General features: G+C 48.3%; 2 protein-coding genes across 2 annotated transcripts; one reads left to right on the top strand and one right to left on the bottom strand.

Annotated features, from left to right (window-relative positions):
- bco1l (beta-carotene oxygenase 1, like) lies at positions 1–5,290 on the top strand (the record flags this gene model as incomplete). The annotated part of the gene is made up of 11 exons (XM_080520126.1): positions 1–86; positions 1,311–1,439; positions 1,519–1,648; positions 1,825–1,972; positions 2,054–2,201; positions 3,312–3,532; positions 3,626–3,892; positions 3,963–4,068; positions 4,146–4,240; positions 4,926–5,037; positions 5,121–5,290. The coding sequence occupies exons 1-11, from the start codon at positions 23–25 to the stop codon at positions 5,288–5,290; spliced, it is 1,590 nt and encodes a 529-aa protein (XP_080376252.1). The 5' UTR covers positions 1–22.
- Positions 5,291–6,216: 926 nt separating this feature from the next.
- eif5b (eukaryotic translation initiation factor 5B) lies at positions 6,217–17,573 on the bottom strand. Its single transcript, XM_080520028.1, has 25 exons — positions 17,445–17,573; positions 15,759–15,866; positions 15,468–15,684; positions 14,465–15,017; positions 14,247–14,380; positions 14,095–14,172; positions 13,861–14,011; positions 12,703–12,798; positions 12,542–12,628; positions 12,409–12,471; positions 12,039–12,313; positions 11,853–11,960; positions 11,653–11,763; positions 11,504–11,571; positions 11,084–11,225; positions 10,880–11,011; positions 10,201–10,383; positions 9,962–10,123; positions 9,092–9,223; positions 8,870–9,001; positions 8,691–8,767; positions 7,837–8,001; positions 7,606–7,744; positions 7,334–7,495; positions 6,217–6,921 (listed from the first exon to the last, which is right to left on the bottom strand). Exons 1-25 carry the CDS (start codon positions 17,477–17,479, stop codon positions 6,814–6,816), a joined length of 3,618 nt encoding a protein of 1,205 aa, XP_080376154.1. The 5' UTR covers positions 17,480–17,573; the 3' UTR covers positions 6,217–6,813.
- Positions 17,574–17,649: the final 76 nt, after the last annotated feature.

The following is a 17,649-nucleotide window of genomic DNA, read 5'->3' as shown; positions in this document are numbered from 1 at the left end:
GAGGACGCACTCCGAAAATAACATGCAGTCCATATTCGCCAAAAACGGGACTGAGACTCCGGAGCCGGTGAGAGCCCAGGTGAAAGGTGAGGAAGTGATAAAGAATCGCTCTGAGGGACGTTTGTGTCCTTTTCTTGTTTTCTTTTTAGTTGAACACTTGTTTTTAGCGATATTTATATGATTGTACAGTACACATGGCGAGTTAGTAATACGGTTCTGGGATCAATACTGATCAATCCGTTATGAAGATGGATGGTAATCGTCTCTGTTTTTATTCAATTTGTCCAAATATAATTTCCAATTTCAATTTTTTTTTTATCTCCGTGAGACTGTATAAGTGTAATAAGTCATTCATGATTTATTTAAAGGTATACAGGAGGATTTTCAGGAATTTTAGGAAAGAACCGCCCTCTCCACCGTTTGAAAAAAATGCGCATGCGCAACGCTGTACCTGCTCCCGGGACGGAACGCCTACTAAAACGCGTGCGAGAGACATGCACGAGCCCAGTTCTCCTCGTGCACGCTCTGTTTACAAGTCACAAGTCGGCATCGCTCACATAAGCTCACTTTACAAGAAGATTTGCACCAGAGGGGGTGAAACTGTGTAAAAATGTCCGAGAATAATGCGTGGGGTCGGCCACCGGCATGATGAGAACCGTGTGGAATGAGTTGCGCGCAGGGACGGGCACGTACGACGGGCTTACGTCATATATCACCAGAATGATTGACAATTGAGAGGACCAGTTATTTTGATGATCCACCCGGAAGAAGAAAATCCTCTACTATACCTTTAAGCTTTTTGTTGTTCTTTAAACTGATACGTTTTTTCATAATTGTTCAATTTTAAATTGGATTTTTTTAAATTTCTATGTATGTAACTCCATTTGCATTGTATTTATTGAGTTATTTCAGTTCAGTTTGATTACTTTTATTTTTCATGTGTTTCAACACGTTGTTTAACAGATAATCAAATATTGTTTATTTGAAATAATGTTTACTCATATTTGTTTGATTTAATGTTGTTCTTTGCTTAGTTTATTTCAGCATTTAGACTATTTGTGTAATATAATGTGTTTTTAATAATTTCTTTAGTTTTACAATCTGAAAACAAGAAAAAGCTTTGGATATGTTTCCAAGTACTTTTGATCTTTCCTGATAGCATTTCAAATGAATTTTTTTTTTTTAAATCGATCTCAACCCAAAGTCCGTTTGCAGATCAGGACGTTTTGATCACGTGACCTCTCCCCAAAATAAACCTCGTGTTTGTTTCCGGACCTCGGCGCCATGTGCTGGTGTTTGTTTACCTGCAGGCTCCGTCCCGCCGTGGCTCCAGGGGACGCTGCTCAGGAACGGACCGGGTCTCTTCTCCGTGGGCAGCCAAGGCTACAACCACTGGTTCGACGGCTTGTCGCTCATCCACAGCTTCACCTTCAAAGACGGTCAGACTGTAACAGAGACACAGATGGTTTGAGATTTTGGAGAGCGATGGTGCTGACGTCCGGTGTGCTGATGTTTCAGGGGAGGTGACGTACAGGAGCAAATTCCTGAAGAGCGAGACGTTCAAGAGGAACATTAAGGCAGACAAGATTGTCGTGTCGGAGTTTGGGACCATGATCTACCCAGACCCCTGCAAGAACATTTTCTCCAGGTATAGAACATTCCAGGATGCTTCAGCATATCCGATAGCATCAATCCATCCAAGACGTTCTGAATCCAGAGAGTCTTGGATTGATCGTATAACAGAAACACAGATTTCTTGAGATGAGAAAATACTTCTTTCGGCAGTTCTGTGAATAAAATTCCCTTCTTTGTGTCTTTGGCCAGAGCATTCACACACCTCAGTAACCTCATCCCTGACTTCACCGACAACAACCTGATCAACGTCATCCGTTACGGTCAGGACTACTACGCCTCCTCCGAGGTCAACTACATGAACCAGATCGACCCCGACACGCTGGAAACCATCGGCAGGGTACTTTAGTCTGCACCTGAAAACCGCCTGGAGAAAACAGTCCGACATGAGTGGATGTTCAACTTTGTCATTCGTCTGCAGGTGAACTATCGGAACCACATCGCCCTGAACCTGGCGACCGCCCACCCTCACTACGACGAGGAGGGGAACACCTACAACATGGGGACGGCCATCATGGGCCTGGGGCGACCCAAATATGTCATCTTTAAAGTCCCGGCAAACGCATCAGGTAATCTGTGGTTGTGATTTCAAGGAGCAAATAGTGGAGGACGACTTCTCACTGTATGATTAACGCAACGTAATTGTTTTATGGTTTAAGAGGTAATGAGTAACCAAACTTAGGTCCACTTGTACCGTATGAGTTACTGAACATGTGGATGTTATTGGACCTTAAAATCTAATTGATTTATTTCACTACTTTGAGTTTGGCTACAAGACAAAACGGACTTGTCGGTGTCCTGAACATCTTCCTGCAGTTACAGCATGAAAATAACTGTTTCTTTGGATTTCAATTGAAACGAGGTAAAATTTTACCTCTTTTCAGACATGAGGTGAAAATAATCCTTGATTCTACAATGAAAAGATTTGCGGTTTTTAAAGGTATACAGGAGGATTTTCAGGAATTTTAGGAAAGAACCGCCCTCTCCACCGTTTGAAAAAAATGCGCATGCGCAACGCTGTACCTGCTCCCGAGACAGAACGCCTACTAAAACGCGTGCGAGAGACGTGCACGAGCCCAGTTCTCCTCGTGCACGCTCTGTTTACAAGTCACAAGTCGGCATCGCTCACATAAGCTCACTTTACAAGAAGATTTGCACCAGAGGGGGTGAAACTGTGTAAAAATGTCCGAGAATAATGCGTCGGGTCGGCCACCGGCATGATGAGAACCGTGTGGAGTGAGCTGCGCGCAGGGACGAGCACGTACGACGGGCTTACGTCATATATCACCAGAATGATTGACAATTGGGAGGACCAGTTATTTTGATGATCCACCCGGAAGAAGAAAATCCTCTACTATACCTTTAATGTTTAGCTGTTGACAATTTTGACAATTATGTTGTAAGTTTTATGTTTTTCAAGTATCAAGGTTCAAGACCAAGTTTTAGCAGGAAGTTTGGTTATGGACTTTTCCAGAGAAAAGTGGGTTAAACACTTGGACAGAGTCGAGCTGGAAGTATTCCACTTCCCTTCTCATCCCTTGTCATGTGTCAGCTAATGTCTTGTCTTCTCACCACCCGTTTACACGACAACGTTTCATGACACCCAATCCTCATGTGCCTTCTGCTGCAGCGTTTTGATAATGTTCCACACTTGTACTGAGAGTGACGCTCTGTTTCAGATAAAGAAAACAAAAAGCCGGCGTTAAGGAAGGTGGAGCAGGTGTGTTCCATTCCCTTCCGCTCCACGCTGTTTCCCAGCTACTTCCACAGCTTTGGCATGACGGAGAACTACATCGTGTTCGTGGAGCAGCCCTTCAAACTGGACATTGTGAGGTTGGCCACCGCCTACTTCCGAGGGGTCAACTGGGGCAGCTGCCTCAAGTTCGACGAGAACGACATTGTGAGAGCTCACTTTGGCAAAATAAAATGAACAGTACCCAGAATAAACTCACACATATATGTAAAATCACGATGGTGCGTTATTTCTTCACAGACGCTGTTCCACATCATCAACAGAAAGACGGGGACAACAGTCCATACCCGTTTCTATGGCGATGCCCTGGTGGTTTTCCACCACATCAACGCCTACGAGGACGAAGGCCACCTGGTGTTCGACCTCATCAGCTACAAGGACAGCAACCTCTACAACATGTTCTACATCGAGAACATGACGCAAGAGACCGAGAGCTTCATCCAGTCCAACAAGACCTTCTCGCTGCCCGTGTGCAAGAGATTCGTGGTGCCGCTCGACATCCACAAGGTACAAATCAGACGACGAAGCCCTCTTGAGTTTTCAATCCATCAGCTAATAAGGCATGTCTGCCCTCCAGGACTCCCCCAGAGGATCAAACATGGTAACTCTGACGGACACAACGGCCCGGGCAGTGGTCCAAGAGGACGGAACAGTCTACTGCACCCCCGACCTACTATTTGAAGGTTCAGAATCCTTCAGTCTATCCGTCTGACTGGCGATGTCACATCGTCCTGACCTCACGAGTCCAATTCCTCCGCAGGTTTGGAGCTGCCGGGCATCAACTACAACTTCAACACCAAGAAGTACAGATACTTCTACGGCTCCAGGCTTGAGTGGTCACCGCATCCCAACAAGGTGAAACAAATCCAACACAAACACATCTTCAAATTGTGAATACACTGATGCAAGCAATTACATTAATGGGCATCAGATGATTGGGTGAAGCAACTCGTCCAAACACTAAGAGAGGATGGATCCCTTGTTAGGGTCACTACAGGTCTATATGGACTGAATCCAAGTTGACAAACTGATTCCATTAGGGAGCAGATCGGTACCATTGTGTGGCTGATTGTGTTTTTTGGTCAATTCCTTTGTTATTTGACAACCTTTGGGCAGAAGACTAATTCTGTTAGCTGCAGGACTGTTTCCATGGTTTGACAGAGTTCATGGAAAAAAGCCTGCTTCCAATTCAAATCTACCTTTCAACCAGATTGAATCATTTGTTCAATAATGGGTCTACAAGCCCATTGGGAATAATCTCTTCGAATTAAGTGATTTATCGAACAATGGAATAATTGAAACACCCAAAGGAGCTAATTTGAAAACCCACTGGGTGGTGGACTGACTGACAGAAGTGGCGTCTGATCGGCAGACAGTGGATTTGGTGGCTGACGACTTGTTGGCTCACAAACTGGTTCCATTGGTTTGAGTATTATTTTCTCAGGGTGTCACACTGGGTTCCTGGTCAGTTGTGGTCTCCAGGTTCCGTTTCGTCTCGTGTGAAGCTGCACCGACTCGACCTTGTTCTCTCCTTCCACAGATCGCCAAGTTTGACATTGTGACCAGAAAGCACATCGAGTGGTACCAAGAGAACTGCTTTCCCTCAGAGCCGGTGTTCGTGGCGTCTCCAGGAGCCGTGGAGGAAGACGACGGTGAGGACCGACGCCGTCCTCCATCTAGACGTGGACACAAACACGTCCCCTCCTGTACTGACGTAGTGCTTTTCACCCTCCAGGAGTCATCCTGTCCTCCGTCGTCTCCCCGGATCCCACCGTCACCCCGTTCATGCTGGTCCTGAACGCCAAGACCATGGAGGAGACGGCTCGGGCCTCCATCCCGGCCCCCGTCCACATGGATCTGCACGGACTCTTCGTCCCTGCTGCAGCTTCACCGGCGGGACACTGACAACTTATTCCAGTGGAAGGATTCTCCTTGGCTATTTTTATCCCCCATGGTATTATTTCATGCACATTCAAGGACTGAAAAAGTTCCCCTTACATATTCTTGAAGAAAAAAGTTGCAACATTCATGAATAACTGCTTATTTGGAGTGACGAGTTTTTAAATGCCGTTTTTGGATCAAATATACAATTAAATCCAACTTTGCAATTAAAAAGCAACTATTGATGTTTAATATTTAAATATTTGCAAACCCATCGAGTCGAATTCATGTAATTTATAATTTTTTTTTGAGATTTTATCTTTGGCTTTTGTGTTTCACTGCCGTTTTTCTAATTCAACGTGCTTTGCTGTATATATGGTTGTATATGTACATGTTGGTAACACGTCTTCATACCTAAATGTAGCAATGTTATTAACAAATGAAATTAAAGTGACACTCAATCTAAAAGCTGCTTTTGAAAAAGAGCTTTCATCCTGTTGTGTTAAAGAAAGAAAAAGCTGAGCATATTCATATTTGTTCATTCATTCATTCATCGTCGGTGTTTGTTTGGGGAAAGAGCGCCCCCAAGCCAGCAGCTGTCGTAACTGCATGGCCTCCTTGCAGTTTGGCCAATTCTCCAAAGTGCAGTAGATTTGTTTCGGTTTACAGATTCAATTTTATTCCTTTTGTGGCATCTGGTGTCAAAAGTATTTCTATTTCAATACATATTTTTAAAAATGTTTTAAATCTACATTTTTTGAGTAAGCTTCCTCAAGTTATATTACTAGTGAAACATTTTTAAAGTTTTAAAATTATCCAATTTTAATAATACAATTTTTGTTTCATTTTTTTGAATGTTGGACAATTTCAAGTCTATTTTCATCAAATCTTTGTAATTGTTTGAACACGTATCACTGATCCGGCCGTTGAAGGACTGAAGTGACAACTCGTCAGAATCACGGGAGTTTATTACATCAGCACTTGCAGCAAAAACAGGTTAAATCTCCTCCAGTATTGTTTTTCATTCAGTCTCGTGCACGCAACACGCGCACCCACACACAGCTACTCAAAGTCTGTAAAGTCGCCCTTGCCGCCACTTCCAAAAAAAAAAAAAAAGTGGAAAATCCACTTAGTCCACTGCTCGACACGACTGCGTCACCTGCTCGGGGTAAAAACTCTCCGAGCTCGCCAGCTTCAGTCTGGGCAAAAGGAGGAGGGGAGGGGGGGCGGAGCCTGAGACAGGAAGCAGCAGCAGGCAACAGACCAGAGCAGAGAAGGAGAAATCATGAAAATACCACAACGTAGATGCTGAAGAACAGGCACGTTGGAAATACTGTGAAATGTGTCTAAACTATCACTGTTTACAACAGTGGAAAAAACGCCTCGTTTCTCACAGAAAAACACCTTCACGTCTGTTCTCTGGGATTTTTTTTTGTTGCTTTTATTGTTTTTGTCCCTCCGTGGTCGACGTGACGCGCCCGGTGGAGGAGGAGGAGGTGGAGGAGGAGGAGGAGGTGTGTGTTATGGTACGTGGGCGCCTGGCGCCCTCAGATGATCTCGAAGGTTTTCTTCAGCTCCATGATGAGCTGCCAGTCCGACTTCTGCATCTCGTCCCTGAACCAGTTCTTCAGGGCGTCGATGGACGCCCGCGTGATCTGAAAGACAAACGACAGCGCCGGGTTGATAAAACTTCGGAAATCTCTGTCCAGGACAACACAATATGCTGATGTACTTGCTTTTAAAGCGTTTATACTTGAATATGGAATTCTATCAACGATGAACTACATCAATTATAATCACAAGTTAAAACTCACCTGAGAGAACATGTGACCTAACAACCGAACATGAACTGCTAAAACACAATTTATCTTAAAGATACAAAAACTTTCTGATGGACTTTGTCCTACCTTTCCCTTCTTCTGCTCCTCCACATCTGATCTGCCTCCTCCTCTTTCTCCTAAATCTCCTTCCTGACTCTCAATCCGCTCTTTTCCTCGTCTTGACGTGGCGTTCTCGTTAAATTCAGACGAGGCGCGTGCTCCTCTCCGCCGGCCGCCGCTCACTCACCTTGCTGACGATCATGTCGGTGGCCTCGAAGTGGCGCCCGTACATCTTGGGCGACTCCCCGGGGATGGGCTCGATCTTCACGCAGATCTCCTGGCCCTTCTTGGCCACGTCCACCGACTTGTGGTTCATCTCGATGCTGGTCACCACGCCGATGTCCACAAACTGGGCGTGACGGAGGCAGAGAGCGAGACGGTTTAGTGTCGGGGGGGGGGGGGGGGGGGGGGTTTGGTGAAACCTGAGGGTGAAAGCGTGGCGACGGTTCTCCTCCTCACCCCTTTGCTGGGGACGCAGAGCGGTGTGCCTTGCTTCAGGATCCCCGCCTCCACCGTGACCCCCATCACGATGGGGTCTCTGGAGTTAAAGATGTAGTGAGGAAGGACCTTCAGCTTCGCGGGAAACACCGCTATGTGCCTGAAGAAAGAATTTTTAAAAACTAAATTAAATGCACAATTTGATCCTGTGAATGAATCTGAATCCAGATGTTGAAGGAAGAGTCCCCCTACTTGAACTCGTCCTGCTTGGCCTTCTTGTAGTCCTCCCTGTATTTGGTGAAAGCGTCGAAGAGGTGGTAAATGATCTCCGCTGAGAAGATCCGCACCCCCAGGCTGTCGGCCATCTCCTGGCTCTCCCGCTCCACCTTCACGTCGAACGCCAAGATCACCGCAAACCTGCAGACGCCAGCACACCGTCAACCGTCCGGGAAGGTTTGCTTCAGGGGAACTTTTCAAAAACGACTCGGCGAGTCGTGGAGCACGGCGATGAAACGAGATACGAAGAAACTCAGACACTTTCAGGGTTTTGGAACGTTAATGTCAGAGGTGCTTCTCAAGAAGAGATGATGGTAAATTTCACTCCCTTGTGTAAATGTAAATAAAATCCAAAATGTAAAAATCCAGAAGCATTGAAGGCGAGAGTGTTTGAGATGCTGGTTTCATGCTCGATTCACAGAATCTCCGACAAATTGATAGTTCATTCAGACATATTGAACGCAAGTGAAGGTGTGAAATTCTCAGGTGTTCCTCAAAGCTTGAATTTGGGCCCACTGGGGTTCTTAAAACTGTGAAAATGACTGGGAGTCTTTAAAAGACGTGGTTGCTAAAAACGTGAGAAGGGGCAGAGCGGTTAGTGTGTCTGACTCGTAAGCTGAACAGTGAGTTCGTGACCCTGGAATTTCCACTGTGACGTGTCCTTGAGCAAGGCACTTTGCCTGACTCTGCTTCAGTCGACTCAGCCTGCGATGGACCAGCGTCTCCTCCAGAGGGGATTTTTAAACTCTCACCCACTGAGCACCATGGAGACCAGAGAGCAGCGAACATTTAACTGGTTCTTTTTGTGGGGAGATGTGAGAGTTACGTACTGGGGGTCGTGCTCCAACATGGCGGACGCCTTCATCACGTCTCTCTTGTGAACCGGGCCGATGTTGATCCCAGCATACTGCAGAAGAGGGCCGAGGTCAAAGGTGAGAAACTCTGCAGCTTCGCTTTGGTGACTTGTTCTCACAAAAACCCCCCAGAAATAAACATGCAGGGGACTCACCGGGACCTTGGAGGTGCGGAGGAACTCCAGCAGCGCCTCCAGAGAGCCCAACGTGGACGCCTGGACGTAAACGCCCTTCTCCTCCAGCTTGATGCAGCTCAGCGTCTGTTTCAGTTCTCGCACAAGTTCGTCCTGACGAGACAAAACGCGGCCGTCAGTCGGTTCCCGGCAGGTTCAACGCCCACGCTCACGATACCTGCGGATCCAGGGACGGTGTTTCACCCTCAGAACTGGAACCTCGTCCTCTTTGTGAGCGACCAGCAGGGGGAGCCCCGCCAACGTCTTCTCCAGGTCTTTGCCCAGGATCTTCACGCCCTGAGACGTGCACACCTCCTTGTGCTTCTCATACTGGCTCTGCATAAACAAACACACCAGAAGAGACGCTGAGCAGGACTGAGGGTTTGGACCTGCAGACCAACGCTCTGCCAAACAAGCTCGTGTTTAATATAATGCAGGACAAATAAAACAATCTTCTTGTGAAGCCAGAGATGGACGAGTTCTTTTCATAAAAAAAAAGAACAACTTTGATGTTTAAAGAGGGACGACTCCCACTGGCGTCCCTCGAGAACAATGAATTCTTTTTTGCACTTATTAGCGGACTTTTTTTACTTGAACTTCACAAAGACTTTATGGGAATTGAAAGAATCGTTGACGTGTCCGTTATCGTAAACAAAACAAAGCCAAACAGAAATCCAGTTAAATGATCAAATTCAGAAATAAGTCTTGAAATGAGGAATTGTGTTGTTTTTTCCCCCAGTTTCGGCTTTTTAACAACCTAAATTCATATAAATGACAAATAAACTTTCTTTATTCACACTTGAAATTTTCTCCAATTACCCTGGGATTAAATTGCGATTTATTTCTACAGGCTTAATCAACCGGAAAGCTTTTTAAAAATAGTTTTTTTTTCAGATGTTGGTTTTGTTCATACATGATTTGACGCCGGGGATGTGACATCTGCGAAACGAAATAATTCTTGAGGATCTTGCTCTGATCAATCTACTGGATTTGATATGAGTGTAATTCTGAAAATGTCAGCAGGAAGCTTTGTTACTATTATTATTATCTCTTTTCTAAAGCAGGTGGTGTTACCTTGACCCGGAGCTCCTTCAGAGGCGGCGGCAGCAGCAACCCTCTGATCTGCGTGACGATTGGTCCGTCCACCCCGGGGACGATGATGGTCTGCCCCTCCCTCAGGATGCCGTTAATCAGGATGACGTCTATCGTGGTTCCCATCCCGGGCAGAGCTTTCACCTGGAACCAGGACACCATCAGGACCGAGGTGGGAGAAACACCACCGCCGGAGAGGGGAACGCTCAACCTCTCCTCACCTCCATGACCTGAGCTCGCAGCTCATCACAGTGGGCGAGCCGCCGGGCCAGCATGGTCTGGGTGAGCTCCACCAAGAGGGCGATGAGGTTTCCCATCCCGTCGCCGCTGTGGGCCGAGGTGGGAACCAGAGACACGAACGTTCGGGGGTCTTTGTTCTCGTAGAACAAGGCGGCGTTCAGCCCCTAAGGAATCGAAGGCAAAACAACAATTGAGTCGCGAGCAGTGGAGGTTGAAGCCTCGTACTTCAGGAGGTGGTGTTCCTCAGGGCTCAGTGCTAAAGCCACCAGTGTTGTTAGTCTCACAGATTAATGATGATGTTGACGTCATTTTGTCTCCATAAAACTGTAATAGTGCATGTTTGAAACTTGACAAAGAAAAAGTGGGCTCTTCCATGTAAATTTCAATTTACTATTTTCAAAACAAATCCAAGATTTTAGTACTTTTCAAACCCAAACAATGTTGGAATTGAATAAAGATTTTACATGAAAAATGGACATGGAGTAAAAGTTTACGGGTAAATAAAGCTGCTCAGACCTGGAACGGATCATTGGCAGATGTTTTTATTTCCTGTGGTTTGGATTTCGAAGTTCTATCACTCCGCGGGTGTGGGAAACCTTTTTACTATTTAGCCACACATGAGCAATTGAAGAAAATTCCAGATTGTGTGATGCTGGCGACCTGCTGAGCAAACTCCACGATGATGGCCTTGGCTCGCTCGTCAAACTCGTCCTTCGTGTTCTTCTTCTGCTTCTTCAGCGTGGCCACCACGTCGGTTTCCGGACTCTTCTTCCAGTCGTACAGACGGTCGATCTGTTTGGTTGATTACAGTTAAAAACACAGTTGAACAAGGAGGAGGAGGAGGAGGAGGAGGAGATGTGGGACCTTGTTGAGGGCGACGATGAAGGGACACTTCTTCTCCTTCAGCAGGTTGATGGACTCCAGCGTCTGAGGCTCCAGGCCGTGCATGATGTCCACCACCAGGATGGCGATGTCACACAGAGAGCTTCCTCTGTTCCTCAGGTTACTGCGCACGCACGCACGCACGCACGCACGCACGCACGCACGCACGCACGCACACACACACACACACACACACACACACACACACACACACACACACACACACACACACACACACACACACACACACACACACACACACACACACACACACACACACACACACACACACACACACACACACACACACACACACACACACACACAGGGACAGGGACAGGAGGGTTAATGACAGACAGACGTGTGGGTCACTGACGGACTGTCGTTCTGTCCTGCCGTCACCTGAAGGACTCGTGTCCGGGGGTGTCGATGATCAGCATGCCGGGGATCCTCAGGTTGTCCTTGTCAAACTGCACAAACAAACAAACGCCAACCGGCATGAGTAAACAGGAAGTGGGCCGGAAGCTGACCAGTGTGAAGCAGGCTCCTACGTTTTTGACCATCCTGGTCTGCTCCTCCACCGTCTCCCTGGGGACGTTCGTGGCTCCGATCTGCTGCGTGATTCCTCCGGCCTCCCCGTCCTGGACGTGGGTGTGTCGGAGCTGGACACAAAACACAAACGGCGGTGACCAGCTGGTACGGCTCCGGTAAAGCGTGGGAAGGTGGCGGTGACCAGCTGGTTCCGCCTCACCTTGTCCAGGATCTTTGTCTTCCCCGTGTCCACGTGTCCCAGCACACACACCACCGGCGCCCTCAGTCTGTCCACGTCAGTGTTCTTCAAGTTGTCCGCTCGCCGTTTCTGGAGGAAAGCATGAGATGCTGTCAGAGACGAGCCCTCTCACTCCCTCCTTCTCCTCCTCCTCCTCCTCTTCCTCACCTCTATCCTCTTCTTGGCCCGGTCGTACAGCCGCTCCTCCTTCGTCCTCCCGTCGTCGTCGTCGCTCTCGCTGCTCTCCTCCTCGCTCACCGGCTTCCTCTTACCCGTGGCGGCCGCCGGCGTCGGGGCCGGCGTCTCCTCCTCCTCGCTCTCTTCCTCCTCCTCCTCGTCCTCCTCATCCTCCTCTTCTTCCTCGTCCTCCTCTTCCTCGCTGGCGGGGCCCTGAGGTGCAGCGGGGATCTCCTCCTTCACCTCGATGTGGACTTTTTTCAGCTCTTGACACACACCGACAACACGGGGTTAACGGCTGCAAGCTGCGGCAGCCATCTTTGGTCCCCGCGGCGACCGGTCACCGTCCTCTGCCCCTCACCTTTCTCCTCGTCGCCGCTGGCGATGGCCTCCCAGTCATCGACGGCCGCGTCCGGCTTCACTTCTGCACACAAACATGCGTTAACGCCTCCTCCACGCTCCTCCACCCAACCCCGTTGGTCTGTCCCCCGCACCTGGCTCCACGGGTGGCGCCTCCACCTCCGTCTCCATGGCAACAGGCTCTGGCGTCTCCGAGGCGGGCGAGGCGACCTCGGAGGTTTCTGTGGGAAGAATCCACGTCAGCAAAGACGCCGTTGTTGGGGTGTCAGAGGAGAGATAATCCCCGGGACGGTACCTTCGGGAGTTTGAGCGTTCGTCGGCTTCTTCCTGTTCCTGTTGCCATAAACCGGCTTCTTCTTTGGCACAGAGTCTTTGGATGGCACTTCAATCCCTACACACACACACACACACACACACACACACACACACACACACACACACACACACACACACACACACACACACACACACACACACACACACACACACACACACACACACACACACACACACACACACACACACACACACACACACACACACACACACACACACAAACACACACATCATCTGCTTGTAGTGACGCATTACGTGACATTCGAATAATCAGTAAAAACCAAATTTCAGCAAGACGCTCTAAAGGTCAAATGTATGAGATTCTGTATCGCAAAAAGTGAGGATGCGTTCAGAAAAGCTGGGACACATTTATAAAAGACAACTTATCGATTGACAGTAAAATAGCACCACTTTCAAAACTCCTGAAACGCGTTGGGACGACTCGGAAGAGTTGCAGCTTTTAGGGAAGTTGTGATCCTTGAAAAACTAAACGTTCCAATTCAGAACGTGAGAAAAAGTCGTTTATGAAAAAATCTAAAAACGATATTACAATAAAGCTGGAGACCCAACAGCCTCTGGTGAAATTGCAGCTGTTTGATAACCATTTTAATTATTTTTCTTTTTACTGTTTTTTTTTTTTAAAAAACAGTAAAAAGAAAAATAATTAATGTTTACAATGAACAATAATTTCTGTTACTTCTTTTCGTTTGGTTGGGTTTTTCTCATGTATTACCTTCTGTTATGTTCCATATTAATTTTTTCTCCCGTATTACGACTGCTATGTTTATTATTTTTCTCCAGTTGCTTTTTTAAAATTTGATTATATTTTTTACATCACTGGTGTCTGGGGTAACCGCACGGGTTTTTAAGGGACAGGCTAAAATAAGCCTAATACCCATTTCGGTATATTGTGGAAAAATCACAGGTGTGTGAACTTTTACCAGGAACTGCACAAAAATTCATCAACTGCACTTATACTGAAAGTGTAACCGAAATAAACCATTCATTCATTTTAAGGAATGTATCATTAGTTAAAGCTTTCCTAAAATGACTTTGTAATAATATATTTGTCATTTCCGCCACTGAACCAAGACAAAGCGTGAGACGAGCGACTGACCCTTGGCCTGCAGCTCCCTCAGCGTGATCTCGGCCCGAGCTCGAGATTCCCTCTGCGCTTTGGTCAGCAGCTTCCCCTCCTTCTTCAGCCGCTCCTTCCTCTCCTTCTCCTTCTGCTTCTTCTTCTCCCGGCGCTCCTGCTCCAGCCGTTCCTGCGGGAGGCGAGAGCGGCGGGGCGGTGAGGGCGCCGCCGGGAGGAACGGCGGTGAAGAGGAGGCGCCGCCGGGTGGCCTACCTGCTCCTGCCGCTGCTTCTCCAGCTCCTCCTCCCTCTTGATGCGCTCCTCCTCCTCCCTCTTGGCTCGCTCCTCCTCCTGCAGACAAGACTCAGGCGTCACAATCGCTCCGCCTCACACTGCCGGACCGAGCTTCCCCCGCGGCGCCGCACCTCTTTCATCCTGGCCAGAGCCTCCTGCATGGCCTTCACAGTGGCTTTGCTGGGCCCCTTCTTCTTCTCCTTCTCCTCCTTCTCCCCCTTCTTCTTCTTCTTGTCCTTCTTCTTCTTCTCCCCCTCGGCCTCCTCTGCGGAACACAAACAGGAGGTGAACACAGGCGACTCCCCGCGGGGAGCAGAGAGGACCTACTGGACGAGTGGGTGTTCCTGACCCTCGGCCGCTGGCTCCGCCCCCTCCTCCTCCTCTTCCTCCGCCGCCGCCGGCTGAGTGGGCGTGGCCTCCGTGGCCGTCTTCTTCTCCGGCTCCTTTGGGGTCTCTGCCGTGGCGGCGGCCTCCTTCTCCTTCTGCTTCTTCATCTTCATCCTGTCCTCCTCCTTCTTCTTCCTGTCGCGCTCCTTCTTCTCCGCCTTCTTCTGCGCCGCCGTCTTCATCTTGAAGCCTCCGCCCTCTTCCTCCTCGTCCTCGCCCTCGCTCTCATTCTTCGCTGCCTTCGCCTTGTTCTTCTTCTTCTTGTCCCTCCTGGAGGACAACTCCTCCTCCTCCTCCTCCTCGTCCTCAGACTCGGCATCCTTGCCTCCTCCTCCTCCTCCTCCTCCTCCTCTGACTCCATCCTGCTCCTTTTCCTCCTCTTCGTCTGACGCAGGAGATTTTTTACCTCCTTTTTGTCCCGCTTTGCTTTTGAGGCGAGAGCGTGAGCCACTGTCATCGTCGGAGTCGGAGGGAGGCGCAGCGGGAGGCGCAGCAGGAGGTACAGCAGGAGGCGCCTGAGGGGGAGGAGACAGCACCGGAACATTTCAGATTAAAACGTTACAGGGAGGAAAGTTCAAACATGAGAGAATAATTTTCAAGAGGAAGAATATTTCATGGGAAGGTCGCAGGTTTTTAATACCCAGAAACCTAAAAGTCAAGTATTTCACATCAACTTGACATTTTAGGGAAAGAAAATCAGATTGAACTTATATTTAAAGTTATTTATTTACATTTACTCAATATAAAATAGATTCTTTTAGGGGAAAATGAAATATTTCTTTAAAATTCAGAATATTTCAAGAAAAATCCAAACAATCTGAATTTTCTGAACAATTTTTAAAAAGTCACATTCAATCTTGATGAATTAAAGTTACAAAATCCACCCGACTCACACAGACACTTCTTTAAAAAGCGTTTGAAGAGTTTAAATGCTACAAACGGATTACATTTCATGAAATGTTCACCTTCTTCTGCTCTCCGTTCCTCTCCACCTCCACTTGGCCGTCACAATCCCCCTCTTCCTCGGGGTCCCCTCCGCCCTTCTTGCCCTTCCTGGTCTTCTTCTTCTCTGGTCGCGGCGGCTCTGGGACGTTGGCGTCTTCGTTGGCCTCAGACTTCTTGGCCTTGCCGCCCTGCGTCTCCAGAGAAAGCTCCTCCAGCTCCTTCAGGATGTCGTCCTCACTGCCACACGGGAAACAAGGTTAGATGAAAGAAGAACGCCACGGGGAGGAGGCGATGAGGAGGTGCAGTCGTACTCAAACTCGTCTTTTTTGGCTCCTTTCTTATTCTTCTTCCCTTTGGGCTCCTTGGAGGCGCCGGCGCCTTCGATCTCGGCCGCCAGAGCATCGATGTCATCTTTGGCACTGTCCGCGGGCCGGAGAGAGAAAGGCACATTAACCAAACACGCGCCATCCGCCTCCGTCAACAACACGAAGCTATCTGCTGACGCCACATTCCTATTGGCTTCCCAGCAGCCCCCCGAGGCTCGGTGAGTAGAATCAGCCCCCCCGGGTGTCAACGAGCAACGAGGCACTTTCAGGTGAGATCGACGGGAAACTGCGACCATCGAGACCTGAACACACTTCGTCATCGACACGTGAAGCAACCGAAACACAGGAAACCATGACCAGGAAAGACAGAAACTATTCATGGAAGAACAAAATATATATTTATATAAAGGTAAATTCAGAAAAAAATTTGTTTTGTAAAGAGAAAAGCATATTAGACAAATTACTAACTATCGTTAAAAAGACACAAAGCACGTCACGTCACACGAGGAAACAAAGCAGGAAAAAAATGTCAGAACAAGAAAGATAAAGCTGCAAGAAGCACCGAACGTGTCCTGACTGCTCTCAGAACTCCGACTGGGAACGTCGCCTGAATCATGGACAGATGTGGCAACGTGTTAAAAGTTAAATGAAGTCTTGAGCTGAAAGTATGGCGAACCTGTGGTGGTTCACTGTTGAAGGGTTTTACCATCCACTTCATTGTTAAAAACAAATAAAAGTCATATGACATTAATAATCTCTTGCATTCCAATAGTGTCTCTCTCAGCTCTGCTCAGGCTCTAATTTACTATAAACGTGACACAGTAATAACAAATATTAAGTTTCATGATCTTTCAAGGACTTTATAAGTTCTTTTAGGACCATTTATGAACGTATTGAAGAGTTTGGACTGGAATTTAAACAGTATCAGAAACGTTTAAGGTCATTTCAAAACATCTGCTAGGACATTTACTAAATGTTCTGATGGTCTTATGGTAAATAATCACTGGAAACTGTCTTTCACGTTTAGGTAATGGGGACTATTTCCCACATAAATAGTAAATAAAGTAAATAAAACACCTGCCACGGATATGTTCACTTGATGAATTTATTTTATTTACACAATCAGTAAAAAGCGCTTTACACGACCACCAGACTTCATGTTTACTTGTTTGACAGTCACAGGTGGAAGAGACACACCTGAGCCCCACGGGGGGCCCGCAGCCGAGCAGGAAGCTTCCACAGCTGGAAACAGCTGGAAGGGACACCTGGAGACACCCGGCCGAGGTAAGAGCGCGAGCTGGCGGCTCACCCCCGCGCTCCACCCGGCGGGTAACGCTGACGGGACGGAGAGCTAGCGGCGACACGTTAGCTCCGGCGAGCACGGCGCGGAGAGCCTCAAACCCGGCTCGACCGCACCGGCAACCAGCCCGGAACGGCCCGACCCGGCACGGCTCGGCGGACAGCTGGACTCCCTAAAGCCTGATAAACCCTCAGCCGCTCTCCCTCACGTCCGCCGACGCGTGGTTAGCATCTGCTAGCCGCTAAAGCTAGGAGCGGTGGCAGCGGTGAAAACGAGCCGTTTTTCGAGCTTTACCCGGGGCGGAAAGTTCTCCCCAGGCTCGGTACCGCTGAAGCCCGGTGGGGCGCGGAGGCGGCCGGTTCTCCTCTTACCTGTCGTCCCCGGACTTCTTCTGTTTCTTGCCCATCTTGCCTCTGCGGTGCTCCGGTGCTTCGCTCACAGCCGACCGACGCACACGACGGCGCTCAAAGACCGTCTATCCTGGAAGCGCCGACAGGAGGTCTCACTCCTGCCCGGGGGTGGACAACGTTCCCCACGGGACACGCGAAAACAAAGTTATGATTTTTCTCCTCATAA

Source organism: Blennius ocellaris (assembly GCF_963422515.1).
Source record: "Blennius ocellaris genome assembly, chromosome: 24".
Classification (NCBI taxonomy): Eukaryota; Metazoa; Chordata; class Actinopteri; order Blenniiformes; family Blenniidae; genus Blennius; species Blennius ocellaris.
The sequence above is the reverse complement of the archived record's forward strand: the minus strand, read 5'-3'. Positions and strand labels throughout refer to the sequence as shown.